General features: G+C 46.1%; 1 protein-coding gene across 1 annotated transcript in view; it reads left to right on the forward strand.

The window, feature by feature from the left end:
• Positions 1 to 15513, forward strand: part of LOC109389556 (fer-1-like protein 4) — a 33046-nt gene that overhangs the window by 9862 nt on the left and 7671 nt on the right. Inside the window, exons 17-32 of the mRNA XM_019655169.1 lie at positions 2523 to 2610; positions 2688 to 2804; positions 3757 to 3909; positions 5530 to 5683; positions 5837 to 5961; positions 6392 to 6526; positions 6648 to 6821; positions 7278 to 7394; positions 7489 to 7650; positions 10387 to 10582; positions 10698 to 10756; positions 10845 to 10976; positions 12406 to 12448; positions 12571 to 12671; positions 12748 to 12885; positions 12964 to 13080. Of these exons, the coding sequence (XP_019510714.1) occupies positions 2523 to 2610; positions 2688 to 2804; positions 3757 to 3909; positions 5530 to 5683; positions 5837 to 5961; positions 6392 to 6526; positions 6648 to 6821; positions 7278 to 7394; positions 7489 to 7650; positions 10387 to 10582; positions 10698 to 10756; positions 10845 to 10976; positions 12406 to 12448; positions 12571 to 12671; positions 12748 to 12885; positions 12964 to 13080 (2011 nt within the window). The remainder of the gene's footprint in view (positions 1 to 2522; positions 2611 to 2687; positions 2805 to 3756; positions 3910 to 5529; positions 5684 to 5836; positions 5962 to 6391; positions 6527 to 6647; positions 6822 to 7277; positions 7395 to 7488; positions 7651 to 10386; positions 10583 to 10697; positions 10757 to 10844; positions 10977 to 12405; positions 12449 to 12570; positions 12672 to 12747; positions 12886 to 12963; positions 13081 to 15513) is intronic.

Raw genomic sequence — 15513 nt, forward strand, 5'->3', positions numbered from 1 at the left:
TCTATATATATACAAGTATGCCCCAGCGCATCATTGTAAGGCCCTCTTCTCTGTCTACATTCTCTTTGTCTCCAAAAGAACAATCACCTTTAATCTAATTTAATTCCTTGCTTGGTTTTCTATATTTTACAATCAAACTATTTACACTTTACTGAAATTATTTTATTACTGAAATCATTCTTTGGCAGGGAAATTTCAATGAAAGTTTTGCCCATGTCATATTTCACTATTTATAGCTTTGGCCAGTATGGTTTTCTTTTGTGGTTATTATTTCTACCAGATCCAGTTTCCCTGAATCCAATTTTGTGGATCTGAATCTTGTCAAGATTTGATTCTCCTGTCAATTTTCAATCAATAGCAAATGTTCCTAGGTTCCTCTTTGCTCTTGGAGCAATGAATATTAGGAAGCTAAAATTATAAGCTCTGGGAGCAGTATCAGGTGGAAAACCCTTGGAGTCATTTATTATATATATTTTTGAAAATTCCCATAATAAAAGCTTAAGAAACCATTGGGGGTAAAAAAGGGCCTACAATATCATGTCTCAAAAATCATTTTACTTTACACAACATTTTTTTTTTGAGTCTCTAGTGGGTGCCAGGCCCTGAGGATACAGTAGTAATCAAAATGAAGTCCCTGCTCTGGCTTACTTTCTATTTAGAGAGACAGATAAAGCGGAGTATGAGGACAAAGAGAGTGGCAGGAGCTCTTTAGACCAGATGACCAGGGAAGGCCTGTGAGGAGGTAACATTTGAGCAGTGACCTGAATGAAGAGGGGAAGTGAGCCATGCAAAAGATCTAGGGGCAGAACATTGTAGAAGAGGGAGTGGCTAATACAAACTCCCTAAGGTGGTAATGGACTTGGCGTATTCACGGAAGAGCAAAAAAGACTAGTGTGGCTGTAGGGTTGTGCATGAGAAGAGAGTAATGTTTGATAAGGACAAGGAGATAAAGGGAGTCAGATCATGTAGGGCAGTTTTTAAAACTTTGTTTTGTATTCTGAAACAAGAAGCCTCTGGAGAGGACTGAAATGGTCAGGAAAGCATTGAAAAGATTGCTGTGGTTGCTGTATTGAGACTATTGTATAGAAGAGGGGGTAAGAGTGGAAATAGGGAGAGCAGCGAGGATGGCCGTTGCAGTATTCCTAGGCGAGAAATGATGGCGGCTTGAATTAGGGGGGGTCCTGGAAAAGGAGAAAAGTGGTCAAATTTCAGATATGTTTTGAAGGTAGAGCCTAAATAACATGCGGATGGATTGATGTGGAATGTGAGAGAAAAAAAATGCAGTGAAGGGTGACTCTGAGGTTTTGGAGTAAACCAGGGTTTTTGTGGGGTGGGGTGAGGGGTGGGGGGATGTGGGCTGTCATTGGGAATCATGAACTTGATTTGGGCAGCTAATGTTTGAGCTATATTTAGTCAATTTGTTGGAAATGTCAAGCACAGCTCATCAGAACTTTTTTTTTTTTTTTTTTTTTCAGGTGTGTAAAACAATGTAATAGTTAGACATTTACACCCATCACAAAGTGCTAACCCCCTCCCCCAAACTACTACCCCTCTGACATTGTATNTCTGAGGTTTTGGAGTAAACCAGGGTTTTTGTGGGGTGGGGTGAGGGGTGGGGGGATGTGGGCTGTCATTGGGAATCATGAACTTGATTTGGGCAAAGGATTATGTAAATGAGTACATAAAGATAAGGTCATTAATATTCGGAGTCAATAAGAGTTTTTTTTTTTTTTTTTTAGTTTCAGGTGTGTAAAACAATGTAATAGTTAGACATTTACACCCATCACAAAGTGCTAACCCCCTCCCCCAAACTACTACCCCTCTGACATTGTATATAGCTGTTACAGTTCCACTGACTCTATTCCTTATACTGTATACCACATCCTATGACTATATATATATATTATTTAATATATATTAAATATATTTAATACATAGTTATAATATATAAATATAATATTTATATTTAGATTAAATTATAGTTGATGTTCATTATTATTCAGCTTCAGGTGTACACTGCAGTGGTCAAGAATCTACACCGTCCATGAAGTGGTCTCCCTAATAAGACAAGTGTCCATCTAATACCCTACAAAATCTTTACAACATTATTGATTATATTCCCCAGTCTTTTGTATCCCTGTGGCAATCTTGTGGAGCCTTAATGTGCATATGAATCCCCCAGGCTGTAAACATTCAGATTCTGGTAGCAGATCTGGCGGGCTGAAAGTCTGCATTTCAAACTAGGTGATGCCATGTTGTTGGTCCTGAGCCACATGTTGAGTAGTAAGGGTAGTAGATAATTCAATGCTAATGAGTTCTGGGGCTCAAAGGTAAGGCAGGCCTCAATGAATTGGGAGTGATCTAAATACAGAAGCCGTCCTTGGTTGAGGAAGAATGCCCGTTTGAGAACAAGACTGAGAGGGGCTATGTGGGAGTCTGTGTGTGGAAGGCCTGCTCTGGGGGAGGTAGCCGTAAGGGTCAGTGTTCCCTCCTTTGACTCCCACCCACCTCTGATGCTGCAGACAGTTTTGCCATGGTGCTGAGCGCAGAACAATGACCCGACCCAACGCCCTGGATCGATGCCGAGGGAAACTGCTGGTGCATAGCCTGGTACGGGCCACCAGGGAAGAGGGATCAGGGGCAGCCAGCAAAGGTCCTCCACTCATATTCTCTTCATGCCCTTCCAGAACCTGTTGGCAAAGCAAGGACTGCGCATTCTACGGGGCCTGAGACGGGGCAATGTACAAGAGAAGGTGGCACTGGCCAAGAAGCTCCTGGCAAAATTGCGTTTCCTGTCCCAGGAGGTAATGCCACCCCCACTGATTTCCCCACCCTGAATACCCTTTCCCCTAAGCTTTCCAGAGGCCTCTGGGCAGGGGTGACCTGACATTTGTTCTGTGGACAGATGCTAGGCCATTGGACTCATTGCTCTGGGCATAGAACCAAGTTCCATTTGGAGCAGCTGAAGGTGAAAAGTGTTCTAGGGCCCAGCAGGGATGCAGGAGAACACACAGGTTCTTTTTGGATGAAGATAGGAGAGTACATTTCCTTGGCATGACTTCCCTAGTCTAAAGCTCTGAACACTACATAGTACAAAAGATGCAGAGAGTGCAAAGGGTGAAGGGAGTTCACATTTTTTAAATGCTTTCTCTGCTAAGCATCTACATGTATCATCTTGTATGATCCTTCCAACAACCTTGGAAAGATATTACCTCATTTGACAGGTGCAGAAACTGAGGCTTAGAGAAGGAAAGTGACTGGTCCACCATGAAGCTGGTTAAGTAGCAGAGCTGGAATTTAAAGCCAGTTCTGCCTCACTTTGAAGCACAGCCCTCCCCAAAGGCACAAGACATTTTGACCCCTGGGTCTACTTCTAATGATTATTTCTTCTCTTGACCATGAGTCAGGTTTTTTGTTGTTGTTTTTTTCCTATGCCTTGTAATTTTTTATTATGTGCCTGGATTTTTGTATAACAGAATAGTAGAGGCTAAAATAAATAACATATATCTCCAGAAAGTTTCGATGAAGTCTAAGTTATATAATATTTGTCATATGTTTGTTTATTGCTTTCTGTTACCTGTATGAGAAAACTTTGCTACTTCTAAGCCACAAAGATCTAGTGGGAAAAGTACACAGAGGTAACAGGTGGGTAACTTGAGCTGGAGATGGATATTTGGTCCCTCCATCCATGAAAGCTGTGGAAGCAGGTGGTCTCAGCTCCGAATCCACTTCAGTGATCCAAGTCTGTGCTTGCAGCCCCAGCCTCCGCTCCCAGATGTGCTGGTCTGGATGCTCAGTGGGCAGCGCCGTGTAGCCTGGGCCCGCATCCCAGCCCAGGATGTGCTGTTCTCTGTGGTTGAAGAGGAACGAGGTCAGGACTGTGGGAAGATCCAGACTTTGCTCCTCACAGTGAGTGGGGCCTGGCGTGAGGGTGCTAGGATCTGAAGTGGCGGGAAGCTCATAGGGCAGGGGGTCACGAGGTAAAGGCCTGTGGTTCCCAACTCAGGGTCCCCAAACTCCTTTGCTTTAATTTTAAAATATTAAAAAACTTTTTATTTATTTATTTATTTAAAAACAGTGTGTTTTTCCAGGACCCATCAGCTCCAAGTCAAGTAGTTGTTTCAATCTGGTTGTGGAGGGCACAGCTCAGCGGCCCATGCAGGGATCAAACTGGCAACCTTGGTGTTGTGAGCACTGTGCTCTAACCAACTGAGCTAACTGGCTGCCCTTAAATACTTTTTAATTAAAATTTTAAATTAAAAAAATTTAAATTAAAAAAATTTATTTTAAAAATTTGTACAATTTTTAATTATTTTAATGTTATTATTATTATTTTTTTAATTGGGGAATTGGGGGAGAGGAACAGTGTTGGGGAATTGGGGAGGGGGACCAGCCAAGTTGTTGTTCTTCAAGCTTAGTTGTGGAGGGCGCCAGTCGGCAGCTTGTGGCCTCTAAGCTCAAGGTGCTGTGTTACAATCTTAGTTGCAGGTGGGCGTAGCCACCATCCCATGCAGGAGTCGAACCAGCAGTCTTGTTGTTAAGAGCGCATACTCTATCCACTGAGCCATCCGGGCGGCAGCTCAGCTCAAGGTGCCGAGTTCAGTCTTAGTTGTGGGCAGGTGTAGCCCACCATCGAACAGGCAGTCTTGTTGTTAGGAGCACGTGCTCTCACCAGCTGGCCATCCTGCCACCTGTTGGCAGCTCAGCAGCAGCTCAGCTGGGGCACAGCATCACTGGCCCATGTGGGAATTGAACCGGCGGCCCTGTTGCTCAGAGCTTGCTCTCTTAAGCTAACTCTTAACCAACTGAGCCACTCGGCCGGCCCCAATGTTATTATTATTTATTTATTTATTTATTTATTTAGCTGAGCCATCCTGCCACCGTTGGCAGCTCAGCGGAAGCTCAGCTTGGGCTGGGCATCGAACCAATGTTATTATTTTTAAATGTGGACCCAAACTCTTTTCAATTATCCAAATGCCAAAAGGAGATTGTGCCTTTACGCAGGTCAGCTTTGACGTGAGATAAATACCAAATTTTGTCAGCTCTGACCTTACTGGGAGAGTGATTAATTATTTCCTTATAAGTACAGCTGATTTGGGGGCAAAATATTTTTGAATGAGGTGTCCCTGGAAAAGACACCAGCAGGGATCTCTAGTGGCGAGAAGCCATGACCATGGGATCAGAGACAGGGAATCTAAATGTGTTGAGGATGAGGGGACAGAGTGGGTGGAGTGTGGGGTATAGGAGTGCAAAGCCCAGGGTATAGTTTGGAAGCATGGGTTTTGGAGTATAGGAAGTGACAGTGTTGGGCAGGGGATATATAGAATGGGAACATCAGGGCAATGGGGTATTGGATGGAGGGCATGAAGTGGGGTACAAGGGTGAGGTACAGGGAGTGCTCTTTGGATTAGGGAGCTGGGGTGTAGTCTGGCAGTACAGAGAGTAGGGGCACACCCTGAAGGAGCAGGGCTGTTGGTCTAGCTGGGATAATAAGAGGCGGGCTCTAGTATTGCCTCTTTCCCACTACAGGCACCTGGGGCAGGCCCTGGTGAGGTCTGTGCCAAGCTGGAGCTCTTCCTGTGGCTGGGGCTGGGCAAGCAAGCCAAGGCCTGCACCTCAGAGCTCCCACTGGACCTGCTGCCTGAGCCCTCCGCGGGGCTGCCACACAGCCTGCACCGGGATGGTGAGTATGGGGGCGGGGCCAGTGAGCCCAGGGCCCAGCTCCCTGTTTGCTCAAGGTGTGGGGCTAGATGCTCATCTGGGGGTTCAGTGGGGTCTGGGTCAGGGACTCCAGTGGTCCTCTGAGCAAACATGCCCCTTCCTTCCCCCACCCCAGACTTCAGCTATTTCCAGCTCCGGGCTCACTTGTACCAGGCCCGAGGTGTGTTGGCAGCAGATGACAGTGGGCTCTCAGACCCCTTTGCTCGAGTCATCATCTCTACCCAGTGCCAGACCACACGGGTGAGGGCTGGGCTGGGGTGTGGGCAGAGGGGTGCTGGGAGATGAGGTGGGTGGGTGCTGTGCTTTTTTTCCACAGGCCCTATGTCTCTCTTCCTGCCCTGGATTTTCAGGACAGGATACTGGATCAGACTGCCCTGATTTAGAGGGTAGTGTAGAGCTGGAGGGTCTTTAGGGGTGAGGAGTGGTTCTCTGGGGTTGACTTTAAGACTAGCTCTGCGGGTGGCAGATTACAGTAAGGAGAGACCGGGACTGGGAGGGGCAGGCTCCGACATCAATCTGAAGGGTGCCTTCATCTTCACCACATTCTTGCTCCTTTTGTGATAAGCAGTTATTTGAAGTATTACTTTAGGCCAGAGGTGCTCACCTGGGCTGTGTGTTGGGAGCCTTCTTCTGAGTCCTGTATTGCCTCCTTCCCTGCATGACCCTCAAGGTCCTGGAGCAGACGCTGAGCCCCCTGTGGGATGAACTCCTGGTGTTTGATCAGCTGATCGTGGACGGGAGGAGGGAACACCTGCAACAGGAGCCTCCATTAGTGGTCGTCAATGTCTTTGACCACAATAAGTTGGTGAGTGTGGCCTGGGCCCTACCTGGTTTCCGTTCTAGAGCGCCCCCACTCCGTCTTGATGCCCCCTCCCCTGGCTCCTGAGCCTTTTCCACTTTTATCTTCACTATCTTGCTCCCTGCAGGGCCCTCCTGTGTTTCTGGGCAGGGCATTGGCTGCTCCGGGGATCAAGCTGATGGAGGACCCTTACCAACGCCCCGAGCTGCAGTTCTTCCCCCTGAGAAAGGGGCTCCGGGCAGCTGGAGAGCTCATCGCCACCTTTGAACTCATTGAACTGGACTACAGTGGCCGGTTTGAGGTCAGAGGGCCGTAACCTAGCTGGTACAGGATATGAATTCCTCTTGTTATTCAATCAGGTCATCCAACCCCAGGGAATACAGAACATGGGCATGTTCCAGGGTTACCCCTCCGAGTTCCTTACCCCCAAAGAATGCAGGCTGCAAATCTGTCCTGGGGTCACCTCATTGGACCTCCTGACTCCAGAGGACACTAGAAGTAGACGTACCCTGGGTTCACCTTGCCAGGCCTCCAACCCTAGAGAACCCAGGCTGTAGGTTGATCCTCATGCCTCAGACGCCCACCCCTCCTTCCTGTACATGGCTGTTTCCGAGACAGCCCCCTCCTGCCAATCCAGCCTTCTCCCGGCCCTCTGGATTTATATTTCACCAGCAGCTCTTCATTTTTCTTCCATGAGCCCGGGGTTTCTCTCCTTTGGTCTGATTCCTCTTTGACCTCTGACCTCTTGCCCCTGCAGCCCTCAGTGCCCAGTGATGTGGAGCCTCAGGACCTGACACCCCTGGTTGAGCCCCTCTCTGGACGCCTATCCCTGCCACTCAATGTGCGCCCGGTGCTCAGGGAGTTCCGTGTTGAGGTAGCACCAGGCCCTCACATCCTCCTTCTTTCCCCACATCTGGGTGCCCCCCTGTCAGGTGCAAGCCCCTGAATCTCCCACTTCCTGACCCTAGGTTCTGTTTTGGGGTTTGAGGGGCCTTGGCCGTGTGCATCTGTTTGAGGTGGAGCAGCCCCAGGTTGTGCTGGAGGTGGCCGGGCGACGTGTGGAGTCCGAGGTCCTGGCCAGTTACCGTGAGAGCCCCAATTTCACCGAGCTCTTCAGACATCTGACGGTGGTGAGGGCATGGATCGGGGGCAAGCAGTGTTGGGCTGAGAAGTGAAAGAGGGCAGTGGGATAGTGCATTCCAGGCTGGATATCTTAGATTAATGCAGGAGTCACCAAATTTTTATGAAAGTCCGGATAGTAAATGTTTTAGGCTCTGTGAGCCATACAGTTTCAGTTGCAATTACTTAACTCTGTCATTGTAGCATGCAAACATCCATAGACAACAAGTAAATGAATGAGTATGACTGTATTCCAATAAAACTTTATTTACAAAAACTGGCAGTGAGCCAGATTTGGCTTACAGGCTAGTTTGCATATCCATGGATGAATCCATGAACTGGGGGTGCTCTCTTGGCTCTGTTGAGTTAGTGGATTAGCCAAGGGTTGTGAAGTATGAGTCTGAAGGAATCTACCTAGTCTCTGAGGCACCAGGGGATGAGAAGAAAAATACTTTTTTAATGTAATTTGTAATTTTTGTAGTGTGGACTTTGGAGTCCAGTTCTGGCAACATCGCCCAGGAGCTTGTCAAATCACTTGTCTTATTTAAGTTTCAAGTTTTGTTTTGTTTTGTTTTTAATTTGTAAAAGGGAATAACAAGTACAAAAGAAAAAAGGTTGAAGGAGATACACCAAATGCCTCCTTTGAGGGAGTGCTATGAGGAGCCAATGAGAGAAAGGATCTTGGTGAAAGGGTTTCGTAAACTGCAAAGTGCTGTGCCTGTGTGAGGGGGTGACTAGGACAAAACACTGATACTAGACTGCAAGGAGGCAAACAACAAAAACAAAAAGCCCAACACGATTTCATGATTCTGTTCTACATGCAGGAGTTTTCAGTTTGAAAATTTTATTGTGCTAAAGACGATGAAACTGAAAGCAGTTTGCTCATTGAACTTCCAGTGGGCGTTTCCCCATATTTCCCATTTCATAGTGCAAATTGGGGAACACACACCCCTTTCTCTATTGTGTACTTGAAAAAAAAATGTGCTTTCTGCTATTGTTGAGTGTTCTATAGATGTCAGTGAGGTCAAGTTTGTTTTTATTCAGCCTTCCTGATGATATTCTATTTGTTTTATCCATTATTAAGAATACAGTACTGAAGTCTCTAACCCATTATTGTTGAATTATTTTTTTTCTCCTTTTATATTTGTCACTTTTTAGTTCTTGTATTTTGAGGTTCTATTGTTAGGTACTTATATGTTTATAATTGTAGCTTCCTGATGATTTGACCTGTTTATCATTATAAAATGTCCTTCTTTTGGGAAAATTTTTTGTCTTAATGTCTATTCTGTCTGACAGTATAGCTAGTTACTCTAGTTCTCTATGGCTATGGTTTGCATGACATATCTTTCCCCATCTTTTACTTTCAACCTATTTGTGTCTTTCTAAAGAGTGTCTCCTGGACAGCATGTAGTTGCATCTTGTTTTTTAAATCCATTTGATAGTCTCTGCCTTTTGATTGAAGTGTTAATATGGTCACATTTGATGTTATTTTTTATTTTTATTTTTTAAAGATTTTATGGGGAATTGAGGGAGGGGAACAACATTGGGGAATCAGGGAAGGGGAACAGACAAGTTGCTGTCCTTTGGTTCTTTTTTTTGTGTGTGTGTGATATGTCCTTTGGTTCTTCAATCTAGTTGTGGAGGACGTCGCTTCACTGGCCCATGTTGGTATCATGATCATTGCGCTCTTCCTGGGTGAGGCAGATCGGTAGCCGGCCATTGGACCGCCTCTCAAGGTGGCTCACGGCAGCTCTCCCCAGTTGCCGGCCACTCTCGCTGGCTACCTGCCATTCACGGTAGATTACGGCAGCCCATTGCAGCCCCACTGCAGCCTATGTCGTCGCTGGCGACTCATGGCAGCCCAGCTCCAGGTTGAGCTGTTGTTCACCATCTTAGCTGTAGAGGGCACAGCGTCACTGGCCCATGTGGGAACTGAACCAGCGGCCCTGCTGCTCAGAGCTGGTGTCCCAAGCCAACTCTTAATCAATGTGCCACTCGGCTGGCCCTTTGATGTTATTTTTTATATGGTTGGATTCACATCTGCCATTTTGCTATATGTTTTCTATGTGACTCATATTTTTGTTTCTCCTTTGCCACCTTGTTTTGTATTGAATAGATATTTATTAGTGTACTCTTTAATTCCTTTGTTGATTTTTACTTAGTTGTTGCTCTGGAGATTACAATATGCATACTGATTTTCCACAATGTACTTCAGATTAATACTAATTTAGTTCCAGTAAATCCGTAGCAACTTTTCCCCATTGTAGCTCCATTCCTTTCTCCCTTCTTCGTGTTATAATTGTCATATATGTGTAAAATAAGCCCAGCAATACAATATTATGATTATTGATTCCCCCTCCCCCTTAGGATCCATTGATAGAAATGGAATTCCTGGATTAATGGGCATACATAAATTTATATTAGCACATTGAACATTGGCCCTTTACATAATAACAATAACAACCAACACTTCACGTTTCTGATAGCACTTTATAAGCACCAAAGTACTTTTGTATCTGTTATGTCATTTGATATTTACAGCGGTCTTTCAAATCCAGGACTGTGTCTCTTTTTTTTAGCTGGGAAACAGATTCAGAAGGCAATGACTGATCAGATATGACACAATGAGGCTGTGATAGACCTGGGCTGAGAGTGTAGATTTAGATGTATGGTTTTTCATCCGTCTTTGCTGGGGCCTCTCCCACCTCCCCTGGTCTTCAGAGATACAGGTCTCTCTCCTTCCTTAGGACTTGCCAGAGCAGGCTTATCTGCAGCCCCCCCTCAGCATCCTGGTGATTGAGCGCCGGGCCTTTGGCCGGACAGTTCTCGTGGGTTCCCACATTGTCCCCCACATGCTGCGATTCACACTCCAGGGTCATGAGGATCCCCTCGAGGAGGAAGGAGAAGAGGAGACAGGAGACCTGGTTCCCAAGGGACTTCAAGGTAAGGGCGTTTCTCTGGTTCCTGGCCAAGATGGCTCCAGGGGACCCGCTGGTGGGGCATGGAGTCTGACTTCTACTCTCCTGACCTCCTCCTGGTTTCATTTCCCCTCTCCCAGGACAGAAGTTCCTGGATCCCTTATTGGCTGAAGCAGGGATGCCCAGACGGCTCCTGAAGGTGATGGGGTCTGGGAGATGGGTGGAGGAGGGGCTGGTAGGGCTGGGGGTGGTGCTGGGTTAGGGGCGCTGAGTTCACTCTCTCTCAGGCTCCTCTGCAGAAGCTCCCCCTGAGAGGCCTTCTGGATCAAGGGTCTGAGCTGGAGGAGGACATCCCAGATCCTGAAGAGCTCGACTGGTGGTCCAAGTACTATGCGTCACTGCAGGAGCTTCAGGTGCAGGTGAGGGAGAGGAGGGTCTCAGGGTAGGGGCTGGAGGCAGAGGAAGGTAAATGGCAAAAAGAAAGATCTCTTCAAAGGTAGAGCTCTACAGTTTATCAGAGCTCTTCATTACAGTGATTTTTTTTTTATCATCACAACAATTCTAAAAGCTGGGGATATTAATTCCATGATCTAGAGCTGTGTTGTCCAACAGAAATATTATGTGAGCCACATATGTAATTAACGTTTGTAATAACCACCTTTAAAAAAAATAAAAGGAAACAGGCAAAATTATTTTTAATAATATATTTTATTTAACCTAATATATCTGAGAGAAAAAATATACATCATATCTGAAAAAATCATTTCAATAAGTAACCATTATAGAAATTAATGAGATATTTCACATTCTTATTTTATACTAAGTATTTTTTACAAGATTTTTATTAAATAGAGCTAACATACAATATTACATTAGTTTCAGGTGCACACCATAGTTATTCAACATTTATATATCTAAAGAAGTGATAAGCATAATAAGTCTGGCAACCATCTGACACTGTACTATGATATCACAATATTATTGAATTTATTCTCTCTGCTGTACATTAAATCCTCATGACTTATTTGTTTTATACCTGAAAATTTGAACCTCTTATTCCTTCACCTCCCCCCACCTTTAAAATTTTGTAATTACAGTTGACAGTCGACATTATTTTATATTAATTTCAAGTGTACAGCATAGTAGTTGGACATTTATATAATTTAAGAAGTGATTTCTCCTGACTAGTCTAGTGCCCACCTGGCATTATACATAGATATTACGATATTATCGACTATATTCCCATACTTCACTTTACATCCCCATGACTATTTTGTAACTACCAATTCATACTTCTTAATCCTTTCTCTTTTTCACCCTTCCCCAACCCCCTCCCCCGCATCTGGCAACCATCAAAATGTTTTCTGTATCTGAGTTTGTTTCTGTTTTGTTTGTTCCACATATAAGTGAAATCACATTGCATCTGTCTTTCTCTGTCTGACACTCCACTCAGCACAATATCCTGCAGGTCCATCCCTGCTGCCACAGATGGCAAGAACCCATTCCCTTCCATGGCTGAGCAATATTCCATTGTATATATGTACCACTTCCTTTTATCATTGACGGACACCCAGGCTGCCGATACTAAGTCTTTAAAATGTGTATTTTATACTTATAGCACATCTCAGTTTGAACTAACCACATTTCAAGTGTTCTACGGACACATGTAGCCAGAGGGTACCATCTTGGTCAGTGCAGAAGTAGATGATAAGCTGAAGCTTTGAAAAACGCAAGTGGCTTACCCAGCTGGAACTTGAACTAAAGTTTCCCAGCTCCCTATCCTGGAAAAGGGGTAGATTAAGGAGGTGAGGGGTGGGGAAGAATCTCTGAGCTGGCCTTTGATTTCAGCCCAACTTTGATGAGGATGAAATAGATGATCCTGGGGATTCAGGTAAGAGATCTGGCTTTCTTGCTCTTGCTCCCTCCCCCACCCTCCCCTACACACACACACACACACACACACACACACACACACACACATATTTCTAACTGGGGCATTTCTGCTGTTCCCAGATGGAATCAACCTCACTTCTGTGGATGGGGAAGCCCAAGACCAGGGTGAGGCTGAAGTCAAAGGCTCCATGCCCCAGAAAAAAGCAATCGCCACACTGAAGGTGACTAGGTGTCAGGGAGAGGGGGTTCTGCTTGGATTCTGGACAGCAGGTTGTCACTGAGGACCTTGCCTTTCAGATCTACAACAGCTCTCTGGAGGAAGAGTTTAACCACTTTGAAGACTGGCTGAATATTTTTCCCCTGTACCGAGGGCAAGGGGGTCAGGATGGAGATGGAGAGGAAGAAGGGTCTGGGCATCTTGTGGGTAAATTCAAGGTGTGTTTGGGAAAGGAAGGAAGAGAGCACAGGTGGGGATGTGAGAAGACTCTTACCTGTGTCCTCCTCCCACTCCAGGGCTCCTTCCTCATTTACCCTGAATCAGAGGCAGTATCATTCTCTGAGCCCCAAATCTCCCGGGGGATACCACAGAACCGGCCCATCAAGCTCTTGGTCCGAGTCTATGTCGTAAAGGTGAGCATCCCTCATCCCAGCATGCTTCCAACTCCAGCAAAGGTAACGCATGTGAAACCTATAGACTAAAGGATTCGGAGGGAATTTCAGGGATCAGCACCCACCTTCTTCATTTTTCAGGTAGGAAATCTCACGCACTAAACTAAGAGACTCCCCAGGATTACAAAGCTTGCTCCTGACAGGCACCAGAATTTAGAGCTGAGGTCTCCTGACTCCTTGTTCATCGTTTTAGTCCCCCAGAGTGGGGAGTATCATTCCAGGAGGAGCACAGCTCTGAGTCTCAAGCTGCATGATGGCTTGTTGTCACATACCTTTGTACAGGTCCTTCCATTCCTGCAACTTCTGGTAGCACTTAGCTGAAGGGCTCTCAAGTTTCCTTAAAGGCATCTCAGAGAGTAGAGGAATGCGTGGGTTGCTCTGCCCCTTTACTTCCAGTACCAGAACAGATGCTGTACTTTTATCTGGTGTAAATATAGGTACTCTGACTAAGATGTAATTTAAAGAAACATTCTGTGGCACCATTCTACCAAAATCCAAGTATCCTAGGGCATAATTACATAGCAGGCATCATCTTGACCTTCTGTTTCCTGCAGACTAGATGGTCTGAAATATCTTCCTGATATAAAACACCTAGAAATGCTAGATCAACAGTCATTTATTTATTTATTTATTTAGGAATTGGGGAAGGGGAACAGCCAAGTTGTTGTCCTTCAGTCTTAGTTGTGTAGGGCGCATCTAGCTCAGCTCCAAGTCCAGTCGCCATCTGGCCATTTGTTGGCAGCTTGCAGCCGCTCAGCTCAAGGTGCCGTGTTCAATCTTAGTTGCAGGTGGGCGTAGCCCACCATCCCATGCAGGAGTCAAGGCAACCTTGTTGTTAGGAGCACACGCTCTCACCAGCTGAGCCATCCTGAGCTCAGCATGCACTCTTAACAACAAGGCTGCTGGTTCGACTCCTGCATAGGATGGTGGCTATGCCCACCCGCAACTAAGATTGAACACAGCACTTTGAGTTTAGAGGCCACAAGCTGCTGACGGGCAGCCAGATGGCGACTGGCACCCTCCACAACTAAGATTGAAGAACAACAACTTGGCTGGTCCCTTTCCCCAATTCCTCAACACTGTTCCCCTCCCCCAATTCCCCAATTCCCCAAGTTCCCCTCCCCCAATTCCCCAATTTAAAAAAAAAAAAGTACCAAACTGCAGGGCAGCCTGTTAGCTTAGATGGTTAGAGCGCAGGCTCATAACACCAAGGTTGCCAGTTCGATCCCCACATGGGCCACTGAGATATGCCTTCCACAACTAGATTGAAATGACTACTTGACTTGGAGCTGATGGGTCCTGGAAAAACACACTGTTCCCCAATTGAAAAAAAAAATCCTCTAAAAAACCAAAAGTACCAAACTACAAAGGAATAGGCCACTGAGAATAAGAATTAGCAAAAATAACAGATTCAGACCCTCAGGGTTGTTGAAATTGGAATGAATAGACAGAGACTACATAATAACTATATGTGAAGTGTTTAAAGAAATAAAAGAATGAATGTAAAACAAGCAAGGAACAAGAGACTATTAAAAATAAACAGCAAGTTTGAAGGACTGCCTAGAATTTTTAGAAATGAAAAGTAACATGTAAGGTCACACACCATGAAGCCCTCCACGAGACCTGGGATGTTCCTGCTGGCCTTGATGGTGCTCTGTACCCTGCTTGGTCTCGGGTGCCCGCTAAGCTGTGAAGTTTGCAGGGGCTCCGGGACCACGTGCAGCGGAAAGATGAAGGCTTGCGAGGCCGGCAAGGACGCCTGCGTCATCATGCTAGGGGAGTTGAGCACTAAGGGCCACCACTCAGTGAACACCTACAAGGCCTGCATGAAGTTCAGTGACTGCTACTCGGGGCGTGTTTCCACCACCATGGGCCCCAAGGACTACATGGTGTCCAACACTCACCGCTGCCAGAGCGATGGCTGCAACCATGGCTCAGTGCCCCCTCCCCAGAACAACAGTACTGAGAATGGCCTCCACTGCCCCGCCTGCATCGTACCCTTCCAGGAGACGTGCCCAGGGAAGAAGGCAGCCCACTGTGTTGGTCAGGAAACCCACTGCATCTACTTCGCTGGCAACATACAGGCTGGTATCAACACCAAATTTGCCACTCGGGGCTGTGCTACAGAGAGTGCCTGCTACACCAAGCCTGGGGCCCAGGTGCCCACAGCCTCCTATCTCTACTTCCTCGCCAAGCAGACTGCCTCCTATCTCAACTTCCTCCGCCGAGCAGACTGCCTTCCAGCCCCGCAGCCCCCTGGCAGGGCTGAGTGAAGAACTGAGGAATTTGTGGCTTGAGGTGTCCATTTATTCTCAGGCTGCAGCTCCCCATGTGCCTATAAATTAAACAGATTAACCGGAGCAAGCCTGAGTCCTTGTGACGTGATGCATCTTG

Source organism: Hipposideros armiger, unplaced genomic scaffold, assembly GCF_001890085.2.
Source record: "Hipposideros armiger isolate ML-2016 unplaced genomic scaffold, ASM189008v1 scaffold_238, whole genome shotgun sequence".
Classification (NCBI taxonomy): domain Eukaryota; kingdom Metazoa; phylum Chordata; class Mammalia; order Chiroptera; family Hipposideridae; genus Hipposideros; species Hipposideros armiger.